This window comes from Oncorhynchus nerka, linkage group LG15 (genome assembly GCF_034236695.1).
Source record: "Oncorhynchus nerka isolate Pitt River linkage group LG15, Oner_Uvic_2.0, whole genome shotgun sequence".
In the NCBI taxonomy this organism is placed as follows: Eukaryota; Metazoa; Chordata; class Actinopteri; order Salmoniformes; family Salmonidae; genus Oncorhynchus; species Oncorhynchus nerka.
In genome coordinates, this window is record NC_088410.1 from 8,302,661 (window position 1) to 8,317,660 (window position 15,000).

Below are 15,000 nucleotides of genomic sequence, written 5' to 3' on the forward strand. Positions count from 1 at the left end.
CAATCATTCCTGTCCCCCACACACTACAATCATTCCTGTCCCCCACACACTACAATCATTCCTGTCCCACACACACTACAATCATTCCTGTCTCCCCCACACACTACGATCATTCCTGTCTCCCCACACACTACAATCATTCCTGTCCCCCCCACACACTACAATCATTCCTGTCCCCCCCACACACTACAATCATTCCTGTCCCACACACACTACAATCATTCCTGTCCCACACACTACAATCATTCCTGTCCCCCACACACTACAATCATTCCTGTCCCCCCCACACACTACAATCATTCCTGTCCCCCACACACTACAATCATTCCTGTCCCCCCACACACTACAATCATTCCTGTCCCCCACACACTACAATCATTCCTGTCCCCCACACACTACAATCATTCCTGTCCCCCCACACTACAATCATTCCTGTCCCCCACAATCATTTCCTGTCCCCCCCACACTACAATCATTCCTGTCCCCCACACACTACAATCATTCCTGTCCCCACACTACAATCATTCCTGTCCCCCCAAACACACTACAATCATTCCTGTCCCCCACACACTACAATCATTCCTGTCCCCCACACACTACAATCATTCCTGTCCCCCCCACACACTACAATCATTCCTGTCCCCCCCACACACTACAATCATTCCTGTCCCCACACACTACAATCATTCCAATCATTCCTGTCCCCCCACACTACAATCATTCCTGTCCCCCCCCCACACTACAATCATTCCTGTCCCCCCACACACTACAATCATTCCTGTCCCCCACACACTACAATCATTCCTGTCCCCCCACACACTACAATCATTCCTGTCTCCCCACACACACTACAATCATTCCTGTCCCACACACACTACAATCATTCCTGTCCCACACACTACAATCATTCCTGTCCCCCTCGCTGACCTCTCCCCAGGTCCCCCTCGCTGACCTCTCCCCAGGTCCCCCTCGCTGGCTCCTTCCCGTTGACCTCTCCCCAGGCCCCCTCGCTGACCTCTCCCCAGGCCCCCTCGCTGACCTCTCCCCAGGTCCCCCTCACTGACTCCTTCCCATTGACCTCTCCCCAGGACTGACTCCTTTCCATTGACCTCTCCCCATCAAACCCCTCCCTCTCTCTGACCTCTCCCCATCAAACCCCCTCCCTCTCTGACCTCTCTCTCTCTGACCTCTCCCCATCAAGCCCCCTCTCTCTCTCTGATCTCTCCCCATCAAACCCCTCTCTCTCTCTGACCTCTCCCCATCAAACCCCCTCCCTCTCTCTGACCTCTCCCCATCAAACCCCCCCTCTCTCTGACCTCTCCCCATCAAACCCCCTCCCTCTCTCTGACCTCTCCCCATCAAACCCCTCCCTCTCTCTGACCTCTCCCCATCAAACCCCCTCCCTCTCTCTGATCTCTCCCCATCAAACCCCCTCCCTCTCTCTGACCTCTCCCCATCAAACCCCCTCCCTCTCTCTGACCTCTCCCCATCAAACCCCCTCTCTCTCTCTGACCTCTCCCCATCAAACCCCCTCTGTCTCTCTGACCTCTCCCCATCAAACCCCCTCTCTCTCTCTGACCTCTCCCCATCAAACCCCCTCCCTCTCTCTGACCTCTCCCCAGGACCCCCTCGTTGACCTCTCCCCAACCCCCTCCCTCTCTCTTACCGCGACACAGGTGAGGGCAGTGAGAACTCCAGAGAAGAACCCTCCTGCTCCTCTACCAGGACTGGTCTTGGGGATTCCTCTGGCTGCCTGATCACCATACCTACAGACAGGTTACATACAGACAGACAGGTTACACACAGACAGACAGGTTACACACAGACAGACAGGTTACACACAGACAGACAGGTTACACACAGACAGATAGGTTAGACAGGCTACAGACCGGTAACAGACATGTTACAGACCGGTAACAGACAGGCTACAGACCGGTAACAGACAGGCTACAGACCGGTAACAGACAGGCTACAGACCGGTAACAGACAGGCTACAGACCGGTAACAGACAGGCTACAGACCGGTAACAGACCGGTAGCAGACCGGTTACAGACCGGTTACAGACCGGTAGCAGACTGGTTACAGACCGGTAGCAGACTGGTTACAGACCGGTAACAGACAGGCTACAGACCGGTAACAGACCGGTAGCAGACCGGTTACAGACCGGTAGCAGACCGGTTACAGACCGGTTACAGACCGGTAGCAGACTGGTTACAGACCGGTAGCAGACTGGTAACAGACCGGTTACAGACAGGTAACAGACCGGTAACAGACAGGTTACAGACAGGTAACAGACAGGTTACAGACCGGTAACAGACAGGTTACAGACCGGTACAGACCGGTAACAGACAGGTACAGACCGGTAACAGACAGGTTACAGACCGGTAACAGACAGGTACAGACCGGTAACAGACAGGTTACAGACCGGTAACAGACAGGTAACAGACCGGTAACAGACAGGTAACAGACAGGTTACAGACCGGTAACAGACAAGTAACAGACAGGTAACAGACAAGTAACAGACTGGTAACAGACATGCTACAGACCGGTAACAGACCGGTAACAGACATACTACAGACAGGTAGCAGACTGGTTACAGACCGGTAGCAGACTGGTTACAGACCGGTAACAGACCGGTAACAGAACCGTAACAGACATGTAACAGACCGGTAACAGACATGCTACAGACCGGTAACAGACATGCTACAGACCGGTAACAGACAGGTAACAGACATACTACAGACAGGTAACAGACCCGTAACAGACCCGTAACAGACTGGTAACAGACCGGTAACAGACATGCTACAGACCGGTAACAGACATGCTACAGACCGGTAACAGACCGGTAACAGACCGGTAACAGACCGGTAACAGACATGCTACAGACCGGTAACAGACAGGTAACAGACCGGTAACAGACCGGTAACAGACCCGTAACAGACAGGTACAGACCCGTAACAGACAGGTACAGACAGGTTACAGACCCGTAACAGACCCGTAACAGACCGGTAACAGACCCGTAACAGACCGGTAACAGACATGCTACAGACCGGTAACAGACAGGTAACAGACCGGTAACAGACATACTACAGACAGGTAACAGACATACTACAGACAGGTAACAGACCCGTAACAGACCAGTAACAGACCGGTAACAGACATGCTACAGACCGGTAACAGACAGGTAACAGACCGGTAACAGACATACTACAGACCAGTAACAGACCGGTAACAGACCGGTAACAGACATGCTACAGACCGGTAACAGACAGGTAACAGACCGGTAGCAGACAGGTTACAGACCGGTAACAGACATGCTACAGACCGGTAGCAGACCGGTTACAGACCGGTTACAGACCGGTAGCAGACCGGTAGCAGACCGGTAACAAACATGCTACAGACCGGTAGCAGACAGGCTACAGACCGGTATCAGACAGGTTACAGACCGGGTTACAGACAGGTTACAGACCGGTACAGACCGGTTACAGACCGGTTACAGACCGGTAACAGACCGGTAACAGACAGGTTACAGACCGGTAACAGACCGGTTACAGACCGGTAACAAACATGCTACAGACCGGTAACAGACCGGTTACAGACCGGTAACAGACAGGTTACAGACCGGTAGCAGACAGGTAACAGACCGGTTACAGACAGGTAACAGACCGGTAACAGACAGGTAACAGACCGGTAACAGACAGGTTACAGACCGGTAACAGACAGGTTACAGACCGGTAACAGACAGGTTACAGAACCGTAACAGACATGTAACAGACCGGTAACAGACATGCTACAGACCGGTAACAGACAGGTAACAGACATACTACAGACAGGTAACAGACCCGTAACAGACCCGTAACAGACCCGTAACAGACTGGTAACAGACCGGTAACAGACATGCTACAGACCGGTAACAGACAGGTAACAGACCGGTAACAGACATGCTACAGACCGGTAACAGACAGGTAACAGACCGGTAACAGACATGCTACAGACCGGTAACAGACCAGTAACAGACCCGTAACAGACAGGTACAGACCCGTAACAGACCGGTAACAGACATGCTACAGACCGGTAACAGACAGGTAACAGACCGGTAACAGACATACTACAGACAGGTAACAGACATACTACAGACAGGTACAGACCCGTAACAGACCGGTAACAGACATGCTACAGACCGGTAACAGACATACTACAGACCGGTAACAGACCGGTTACAGACCGGTTACAGACAGGCTACAGACAGGCTACAGACCGGTATCAGACAGGTTACAGACCGGTTACAGACAGGTTACAGACCGGTAGCAGACAGACCGGTAACAGACAGGTTACAGACCGGTAACAGACAGGTTACAGACCGGTAGCAGACCGGTTACAGACCGGTAACAGACAGGTTACAGACCGGTAACAGACCGGTTACAGACCGGTAACAAACATGCTACAGACCGGTAACAGACAGGTTACAGACCGGTAGCAGACAGGTAACAGACCGGTTACAGACATGCTACAGACCGGTAACAGACAGGTAACAGACCGGTAACAGACAGGTTACAGACCGGTAACAGACAGGTTACAGACCGGTAACAGACATGCTACAGACCGGTAACAGACAGGTTACAGACCGGTAACAGACAGGTTACAGACCGGTAACAGACATGCTACAGACCGGTAACAAACAGGTTACAGACCGGTTACAGACAGGTTACAGACCGGTAACAGACATACTACAGACCGGTAACAAACATGCTACAGACCGGTAACAGACAGGTTACAGACCGGTAACAGACAGGTTACAGACCGGTAACAGACCGGTAACAGACCGGTAACAGACCGGTAACAGACCGGTAACTGACAGGTAACAGACTGGTAACAGACTGGTTACAGACCGGTAGCAGACCGGTAACAGACCGGTAGCAGACCGGTAACAGACAGGTAACTGACAGGTAACAGACTGGTAACAGACTGGTTACAGACCGGTAGCAGACTGGTAACAGACAGGTAACAGACTGGTAACAGACAGGTAACAGACTGGTAACAGACCGGGTAACAGACCGGTTACAGACCGGTAACCGACCGGTAACAGACAGGTAACAGACCGGTTACAGACAGGTAACAGACAGGTAACAGACAGGTAACAGACCGGTAACAGACCGGTAACAGACAGGTAACAGACCGGTAACAGACCGGTAACAGACCGGTAACAGACAGGTTACAGACAGGTAACAGACAGGTTACAGACCGGTAACAGACCGGTATCAGACAGGCTACAGACCGGTAACAAACATGCTACAGACCGGTAACAGACCGGTAACAGACTGGTAACAGACAGGTAACAGACTGGTAACAGACTGGTTACATACCGGTAGCAGACCGGTAACAGACAGGTAACAGACTGGTAACAGACATGCTACAGACTGGTAACCGACCGGTAACCGACCGGTAACCGACCGGTAACAGAGGGGCCCTAGGTATGAGCAACATGTTTATACAGCCGGGGGTTTCCATGCTACCAAGCATCTCAGAGTAGAAGTGCTGATCTAGGATATACACCAGTCAGCAACAGGTGTGGTCAAATCCACTAATTTGAAGGGGTGTCTACATGCTTCTGTAGATACAGTGCATTCAGAAAGTATTCAGACCCCTTCCCATTTTCCCACATTGTTATGTTACAGCCTTATTCTAAAAAGGATTAAATAAAATATTTTCCTCATCAATCTACACACAATACCCCATAATGACATCACAATACCCCATAATGACATCACAATACCCCATAATGACAAAGCTAAAATAGGTTTAGAAATGTTTGCAAAAAAGATCAAATAAACTGAAATACCTTATTTACATAAGTATTCAGACCCTTTGCTATGAGACTATGAGACTCAAAATTGAGCTCTGGTGCATCCTGTTTCCATTGATCATCCTTGACAGGTTTCTACAACTTGATTGGAGTCCACCTGTGGTGAATTTAATTGATTGGACATGACTTGGAAAGGCACACACACCTGTCTATATAAGGTTCCACAGTTGACAGTGAATGTCAGAGCAAGAACCTAGCCATGAGGTCAAAGGAATTGCCCGTAGACCTCAGAGACAGGATTGCATCGAGGCACAGATTTCGGGAAAGGTACAAAAACATTTCTGCAGCATTGAAGGTCCCTTAGAAAACAGTGGCCTCCATCATTCTTAAATGAAGGAAGTTTGGAACCACCAAGAGTCTTCCAAGAGTCTTCCTAGCGCTGGCCACACGGCCAAACTGAGCAATCGGGAGAAGGGCCTTGGTCAGGGAGGTAACCAAGAACCTGCTGTTCACTCTGACAGAGATCCAGAGTTCCTCTGTGGAACATCATGTCTGGAGGAAACCTGGCACCATCCCTATGTTGAAGCATGGTGCTGTTTTTCAGTGGCAGAGAGACTAGTCAGGATCAAGGCAAAGATGAACGGAGCAAAGTACAGAGAGATCCTTGATGAAATCCTGAGCGCTCTGGAGCAGGTTGTCAGACTGGGGCGAAGGTTCACCTTCCAAAGGGACAACGACCCTAAAGCACACAACCAAGACAACGCAGGAGTGGCTTTTGGACAAGTCTCAATGTCCTTGAGTGGCCCTGCCAGAGACCGGACTTGAACCCGATCGAACATCTCTGGAGCAGCGACGCTCCCCTTCCAACCTGACAGAGCTTGAGAGGATCTACAGAGAAGAAAGGGAGAAACTCCACAAATCCAAGCTTGTAGCGTCATTCACATGAAGACTCAATGCTGTAATCGCTGCCAAAGGTGCTTCAACAAAGTACTGAGTAAAGGGTCTGAATACTTACGTAAATACTTTCTGAAAACGTACGGAAATGTGATAGTTTTATAAAAATAAATTAAAGAGGGAAAATAAACAATTTAATCCATTTTAGATTAAGGTAAGTAACCTAACAAAATGTGGGAAAAGTCAAGGGGTCTGAAAACTTTCCGAAGGCACTGTATGTATATGCACACTACCAGTCTAAAGTTTGGACACACCGACTCATTCAAGGAGTTTTATTTTATTTTTTTAAACTATTTTCTACATTGTAGAATAATAGTGAAGACATCAAAACTATGAAATAACACATATGGAATCATGTAGTAACCAAAAAGTGTTAAATGAAAATATACTTTATATTTTATAATTAAACATGTGTGCCTTGTTAAAAAGTTAATTTGTGGAATTTCTTTCCTTCTTAATGCGTTTGAGCCAATCAGTTGTGTTGTGACAAAGTAGGGGTGTTATACAGGCAAACCATCTCAGTTGGGTTGAGATCGGGTGATTATGGAGGCCAGGTCATCTGATGCAGCACTCAATCACCTTCCTTCTTGGGGCGGCAGGGTAGCCTAGTGGTTAGAGCGTTGGACTAGTAACCGAAAGGTTGCAAGTTCAAATCCCCGAGCTGACAAGGTACAAATCTGTCGTTCTGCCCCTGAACAGGCAGTTAACTTACTGTTCCTAGGCCATCATTGAAAATAAGAATTTGTTCTTAACTGACTTGCCTAGTAAAATAAAGGTAAAAAAAAAAAAATAGCCCTTACACAGCCTGGAGGTGTGTTGGGTCACTGTCCTGTTGAAAAACAAGTGATGTGCAAACTAGATGGGATGGCGTATCACTGCAGAATGCTGTAGAATTCTAAATAAATCACTGACAGTGTCACCAGCAAAGCACCACCACACCTACTCCTCCATGCTTCACAGTGGGAACCACACATGCGGAGATCATCCGTTCACCTACTCTGTGTCTCAAAGACACGGCGGTTGGAACCAAAATTCTGAAATTTGGACTCCAGACCAAAAGGATTTTCACTGGTCTAATGTCCATTGCTCGTGTTTCTTGGCCCAAGCAAGTCTCTTCTTCTTATTGGTGTCCTTTCGTAGTAGTTTCTTTGCAGCAATTCGACCATGAAGGCCTGATTCACGCAGTCTCCTCTGAACAGTTGATATTGAGATGTGTCTGTTACTTGAACTATGAAGCATTTATTTAGACTGCAATCTGAGGTGCAGTTAATTGCCGTTTTCTGAGCCAGGTAACTCTAATGAACTTATCATCTGCAGCAGAGGTAACTCTGTGTCTTCCTTTCCTGTGGTTGTCCTCATGAGAGCCAGGTAACTCTAATGAACTTATCATCTGCAGCAGAGGTAACTCTGTGTCTTCCTTTCCTGTGGTTGTCCTCATGAGAGCCAGGTAACTCTAATGAACTTATCCTCTGCAGCAGAGGTAACTCTGTGTCTTCCTTTCCTGTGGCGGTCCTCATGAGAGCCAGGTAACTCTAATGAACTTATCATCTGCAGCAGAGGTAACTCTGTGTCTTCCTTTCCTGTGATGTTGTTTTGACCTTCATGTCTTAAAGTAATGATGGAGATTTTCCAGGACGGTTCTTAAAGTAATGATGGACGGTTGTATTGACGGACCTTCTGTAAGTAATGATGGACTGTTGTAACCTTCATGTCTTAAAGTATGATGGACCTTTGTCTTAAAGTAATGATGGACGGTTGTATTGACGGACCTTCATGTCTTAAAGTAACTTCATGTCTTAAAGTAATGATGGACCTTTCCTTAAAGTAATGATGCGGTTCATGTCTTAAAGTAATGATGGACCTTCATGTCTTAAAGTAATGATGGACATTGATTTCATGTCTTAAAGTAATGGACTTGATGGTTCATGTCTTAAAGTAATGATGGACCTTCATGTCTTAAAGTAATGATGGACTGTTGTATTGACGGACCTTCATGTCTTAAAGTAATGATGGACCTTCATGTCTTAAAGTAATGATGGACCTTCATGTCTTAAAGTAATGATGGACCTTCATGTCTTAAAGTAATGATGGACCTTCATGTCTTAAAGTAATGATGGACCTTCATGTCTTAAAGTAATGATGGACCTTCATGTCTTAAAGTAATGATGGACCTTCATGTCTTAAAGTAATGATGGACCTTCATGTCTTAAAGTAATGATGGACCTTCATGTCTTAAAGTAATGATGGACCTTCATGTCTTAAAGTAATGATGGACCTTCATGTCTTAAAGTAATGATGGACCTTCATGTCTTAAAGTAATGATGGACCTTCATGTCTTAAAGTAATGATGGACCTTCATGTCTTAAAGTAATGATGGACGGTTGTATTGACGGACCTTCATGTCTTAAAGTAATGATGGACTGTTGTATTGACGGACCTTCATGTCTTAAAGTAATGATGGACCTTCATGTCTTAAAGTAATGATGACCTTCATGTCTTAAAGACCTTCATGTCTTAAAGTAATGATGGACCTTCAAGTGATGGACTTCATGTCTTAAAGTAATGATGGACCTTCATGTCTTAAAGTAATGATGGACCTTCATGTCTTAAAGTAATGATGGACTGTTTATGATGGACCTTCATGTCTTAAAGTAATGATGGACCTTCATGTCTTAAAGTAATGATGATGGACCTTCATGTCTTAAAGTAATGATGGACCTTCATGTCTTAAAGTAGTAAAGTAGTGATGGACCTTCATGTCTTAAAGTAATGATGGACCTTCATGTCTTAAAGTAATGATGGACCTTCATGTCTTAAAGTAATGATGGACCTTCATGTCTTAAAGTAATGATGGACCTTCATGTCTTAAAGTAATGATGGACCTTCATGTCTTAAAGTAATGATGGACCTTCATGTCTTAAAGTAATGATGGAATGATGGACCTTCATGTCTTAAAGTAATGATGGACCTTCATGTCTTAAAGTAATGATGGACCTTCATGTCTTAAAGTAATGATGGACCTTCATGTCTTAAAGTAATGATGGACCTTCATGTCTTAAAGTAATGATGGACCTTCATGTCTTAAAGTAATGATGGACCTTCATGTCTTAAAGTAATGATGGACCTTCATGTCTTAAAGTGATGGACCTTCATGTCTTAAAGATGGACCTTCATGTCTTAAAGTACCTTCATGTCTTAAAGTGATGACCTTCATGTCTTAAAGTAATGATGGACCTTCATGTCTTAAAGTAATGATGGACCTTCATGTCTTAAAGTAATGATGGACCTTCATGTCTTAAAGTAATGATGGACCTTCATGTCTTAAAGTAATGACTGACCTTCATGTCTTAAAGTAATGATGGACCTTCATGTCTTAAAGTAATGATGGACCGTCGTTTCTCTTTGCTTATTGGAGCTGTTGTCGCCATAATATGGACTTGGTCTTTTACCAAACAGGGCTATCGTCTGTATACCACCCCTACGCTGTCACAACACAACTGGTTGTCTCAAACGCATTAAGGAGGAAATACATTCCACAAATGAACTTTTAACAAGGCACACATGTTAATTGAAATGCCTTCCAGGTGACTACCTCATGAAGCTGGTTGAGAGAATGCCAAGAGTGTGCAAAGCTGTCAACAAGGCAAAGGGTGGCTACTTTGAGCAATCTCAAATAGGCCAGCTGGCTCTGAGTGTGTTAGTATGGTACCTCTGATAGAGCCAGCAGGCTCTGAGTGTGTTAGTATAGTACCTCTGATAGAGCCAGCAGGCTCTGAGTGTGTTAGTATAGTACCTCTGATAGAGCCAGCAGGCTCTGAGTGTGTTAGTATGGTACCTCTGATAGAGCCAGCAGGCTCTGAGTGTGTTAGTATAGTACCTCTGATAGAGCCAGCAGGCTCTGAGTGTGTTAGTATAGTACCTCTGATAGAGCCAGCAGGCTCTGAGTGTGTTAGTATAGTACCTCTGATAGAGCCAGCAGGCTCTGAGTGTGTTAGTACAGTACCTCTGAAAGGCCAACAGGCTTTGAGTGTGTTAGTACAGTACCTCTGAAAGGCCAACAGGCTCTGAGTGTGTTAGTATAGTACCTCTGAAAGGCCAGCAGGCTCTGAGTGTGTTAGTATAGTACCTCTGAAAGGCCAGCAGGCTCTGAGTGTGTTAGTATAGTACCTCTGAAAGGCCAGCAGGCTCTGAGTGTGTTAGTACAGTACCTCTGAAAGGCCAACAGGCTCTGAGTGTGTTAGTACAGTACCTCTGAAAGGCCAGCAGGCTCTGAGTGTGTTAGTATGGTACCTCTGAAAGGCCAGCAGGCTCTGAGTGTGTTAGTATGGTACCTCTGAAAGGCCAGCAGGCTCTGAGTGTGTTAGTACAGTACCTCTGAAAGGCCAGCAGGCTCTGAGTGTGTTAGTACAGTACCTCTGAAAGGCCAGCAGGCTCTGAGTGTGTTAGTATAGTACCTCTGAAAGGCCAACAGGCTTTGAGTGTGTTAGTACAGTACCTCTGAAAGGCCAACAGGCTCTGAGTGTGTTAGTATAGTACCTCTGAAAGGCCAGCAGGCTCTGAGTGTGTTAGTATAGTACCTCTGAAAGGCCAGCAGGCTCTGAGTGTGTTAGTATAGTACCTCTGAAAGGCCAGCAGGCTCTGAGTGTGTTAGTATAGTACCTCTGAAAGGCCAGCAGGCTCTGAGTGTGTTAGTATAGTACCTCTGAAAGGCCAACAGGCTCTGAGTGTGTTAGTACAGTACCTCTGAAAGGCCAGCAGGCTCTGAGTGTGTTAGTACAGTACCTCTGAAAGGCCAACAGGCTCTGGGAGATCTTGGGGTTCCCCTGGATCTCTGCTCTCCTCCTACCCACCACCTCTGAGAACAACCGCTCTACTGCATCTCTGAAAGAGAGAGGAGGCAGGTAGAAAGTAGGGAGAGGGGTAGAGGAGGGAGAGAGGAGGGGATGAGAGAGGGGTAGAGGGTGGAGAGAGGAGGGGATGAGAGGGGTAAAGTCTCTTCTTCAAGGGTGGAGAGAGGCAGGGAGGCAGGTAGAAAGAGGGAGAGGGAGGGAGAGGAGGGAGAGAGGAGGGGATGAGAGAGGGGTGAGGGGGAGAGAGGAGGGGATGAAAAAGGGGTAGAGGAGTAAGGAGAGAGGGGATGAGAGAGGGGTAGAGGAGGGGGAGAGAGGATTCAGGATGAGAGAGAAGTAGAGGGTGGAGAGAGGAGGGGAAGAGAGAGGGGTAGAGGGTGGAGAGAGGAGGGGATGAGAGGGGGTAGAGGGGGAGAGAGGAGGGGATGAGAGAGGGGTAGAGGGTGGAGAGAGGAGGGGATGAGAGAGGGGTAGAGGAGGAGAGAAGAGGGGATGAGAGGGGGTAGGGGAGGGAGAGATGAGAGGGATGTGGAGAGAGGAGGGATGAGAGAGGGGTAGAGGGTGGAGAGAGGAGGGGATGAGAGAGGGGTAGAGGGTGGAGAGAGGAGGGATGAGAGAGGGGTAGAGGGTGGAGAGAGGAGGGGATGAGAGAGGGGTAGAGGGTGGAGAGAGGAGGGGATGAGAGAGGGGTAGAGGAGGGAGAGAGGAGGGGATGAGAGAGGGGTAGAGGGTGGAGAGAGGAGGGGATGAGAGAGGGGTAGAGGAGGGAGAGAGGAGGGGATGAGAGAGGGTGAGAGGGAGAGAGGAGGGGTGGAGAGGAGGGGAGAGAGAGAGGATGGAGAGAGAGAGAGATTTTATTTATTTATTACTTTTTTTATTTAATATTTATAACCAGGAAGGGGTCATTGAGATTAAAATCTCTTCTTCAAGAGCACCCTGGCCAAGATAGGCAGCACCAAGTCATTACAAAGAAATTAGACAGACAACATGAAAAACTACAAGTAGTCTAGTAAAAACCATTGAATTCACAAGAGTATAAAATAGCAAATGAAAAACATTGACAGGTCAGGGAATCAGCCTCAAAATCCTTCATCAGTGATTTAAAAACACCAATCGGGACAAGTTCTTCCAGTTTAAAACTATTTTGTAAGGCGTTCCAAGACGATGGCACAGAGGACATAAAAGCCCTTTTACCAAATTCAGTTCGGACATTGAAGAGACGACCCACCACATTTCTGAACAATAAAAATGTAGTAAACCCAAATGGTTAGAGGGTGGAGAGAGGAGGGGATGAGAGAGGGGTAGAGGAGGGAGAGAGGAGGGGATGAGAGAGGGGTAGAGGGTGGAGAGAGGAGGGGATGAGAGAGGGGTAGAGGGTGGAGAGAGGAGGGAGAGAGAGGGGTAGAGGGTGGAGAGAAGAGGGAGAGAGAGGGGTAGAGGGTGGAGAGAAGAGGGAGAGAGAGGGGTAGAGGGTGGAGAGAAGAGGGAGATAGAGGGGTAGAGGGTGGAGAGAGGAGGGGATGAGAGGGGTAGAGGGTGGAGAGAGGAGGGGATGAGAGAGGGGTAGAGGGTGGAGAGAGGAGGGGATGAGAGAGGGTAGAGGGTGGAGAGAGGAGGGGATGAGAGAGGGGGTAGAGGATGGAGAGGGAGGGGAGAGAGAGGGGTAGAGGGTGGAGAGAGAGGGAGAGGGGGGTAGAGGGTGGAGAGAAGAGGGAGAGAGAGGGGTAGAGGGTGGAGAGAAGAGGGGATGAGAGGGGTAGAGGGTGGAGAGAGGAGGGGATGAGAGGGGTAGAGGGTGGAGAGAGGAGGGGATGAGAGAGGGGTAGAGGGTGGAGAGAGGAGGGGATGAGAGAGGGTAGAGGGTGGAGAGAGGAGGGGATGAGAGAGGGGTAGAGGGTGGAGAGAGGAGGGGATGAGAGAGGGGTAGAGGGTGGAGAGAGGAGGGAGAGAGAGGGGGTAGAGGGTGGAGAGAGGAGGGAGATGAGAGGGGTAGAGGGTGGAGAGAGGAGGGGATGAGAGGGGTAGAGGGTGGAGAGAGGAGGGGATGAGAGAGGGGTAGAGGGTGGAGAGAGGAGGGGATGAGAGAGGGTAGAGGGTGGAGAGAGGAGGGGATGAGAGAGGGGTAGAGGGTGGAGAGAGGAGGGGATGAGAGAGGGTAGAGGGTGGAGAGAGGAGGGATGAGAGAGGGGTAGAGGGTGGAGAGAGGAGGGAGAGAGAGGGGTAGAGGGTGGAGAGAGGAGGGGATGAGAGAGGGGTAGAGGGTGGAGAGAGGAGGGAGAGAGAGAGGGTAGAGGGTGGAGAGAGGAGGGGATGAGAGAGGGGTAGAGGGTGGAGAGAGGAGGGGATGAGAGAGAGAGAGGGGGGAGAGAGAGGGGAGAGAGGAGGGGATGAGAGAGAGAGAGGAGGGGATGAGAGAGAGAGGGAGAGGATGGAGAGAGGAGGGAGAGAGGGGAGAGAGAGAGAGAGAGAGGGGTAGAGGGTGGAGAGAGGAGGATGAGGAGAGAGAGGAGGGGATGAGAGAGAGGAGAGGATGAGAGAGGGGATGAGAGAGGGGATGGAGAGAGGGGAGAGAGAGGATGGAGAGAGAGGGGATGAGAGAGAGGGGTAGAGGATGGAGAGAGAGGGGATGAGAGAGAGAGAGGAGGGGATGAGAGAAAGGGAGGAGTAAAAGGTAAAGAAAGTTGATAAGAAAACCAATAGAACAGAAGAGAAAATCAGGTTAATGGAATGAAGACGTCTATAAAATAAATTGTCCGTGTTTACATGGATGGATTTTTGGCAAGGCTACCTTGGAGCCTCATTGGTTGAAGTTAAACATGATATAAAAAGCGTCACATTGCAAAGTGGTGGGTGACACGCTGATACCCTGCCTACCACTGACTGTAGCCCAGGTCAGTCCAACCCTCTTCCTGGAGATCTACTGTCCTGTACGTTCAGTCCAACCCTCTTCCTGGAGATCTACTGTCCTGTAGGTTTTCAGCCCAACCCTCTTCCTGGAGATCTACTGTCCTGTACGTTCAGTCCAACCCTCTTCCTGGAGATCTACTGTCCTGTACGTTCAGTCCAACCCTCTTCCTGGAGATCTACTGTCCTGTGGGTTTTCAGTCCAACCCTCTTCCTGGAGATCTACTGTCCTGTACGTTCAGTCCAACCCTCTTCCTGGAGATCTACTGTCCTGTACGTTCAGTCCAACCCTCTTCCTGGAGATCTACTGTCCTGTGGGTTTTCAGTCCAACCCTCTTCCTGGAGATCTACTGTCCTGTGGGTTTTCAGTCCAACCCTCTTCCTGGAGATCTACTGTCCTGTGGGTTTTCAGTCCAACCCTCTTCCTGGAGATCTACTGTCCTGTGGGTTTTCAGTCCAACCCTCTTCCTGGAGATCTACTGTCCTGTA

General features: G+C 48.5%; 1 protein-coding gene across 1 annotated transcript in view; it reads right to left on the reverse strand.

Annotated features, from left to right (window-relative positions):
• The window catches only part of LOC135559986 (bifunctional apoptosis regulator-like), a 34,285-nt gene that overhangs the window by 15,854 nt on the left and 3,431 nt on the right, over window positions 1-15,000 (reverse strand). Inside the window, exons 3-4 of the mRNA XM_065000909.1 lie at window positions 11,540-11,638; window positions 1,667-1,766 (exon numbers count right to left, since the gene is read on the reverse strand). Of these exons, the coding sequence (XP_064856981.1) occupies window positions 1,667-1,766; window positions 11,540-11,638 (199 nt within the window). The remainder of the gene's footprint in view (window positions 1-1,666; window positions 1,767-11,539; window positions 11,639-15,000) is intronic.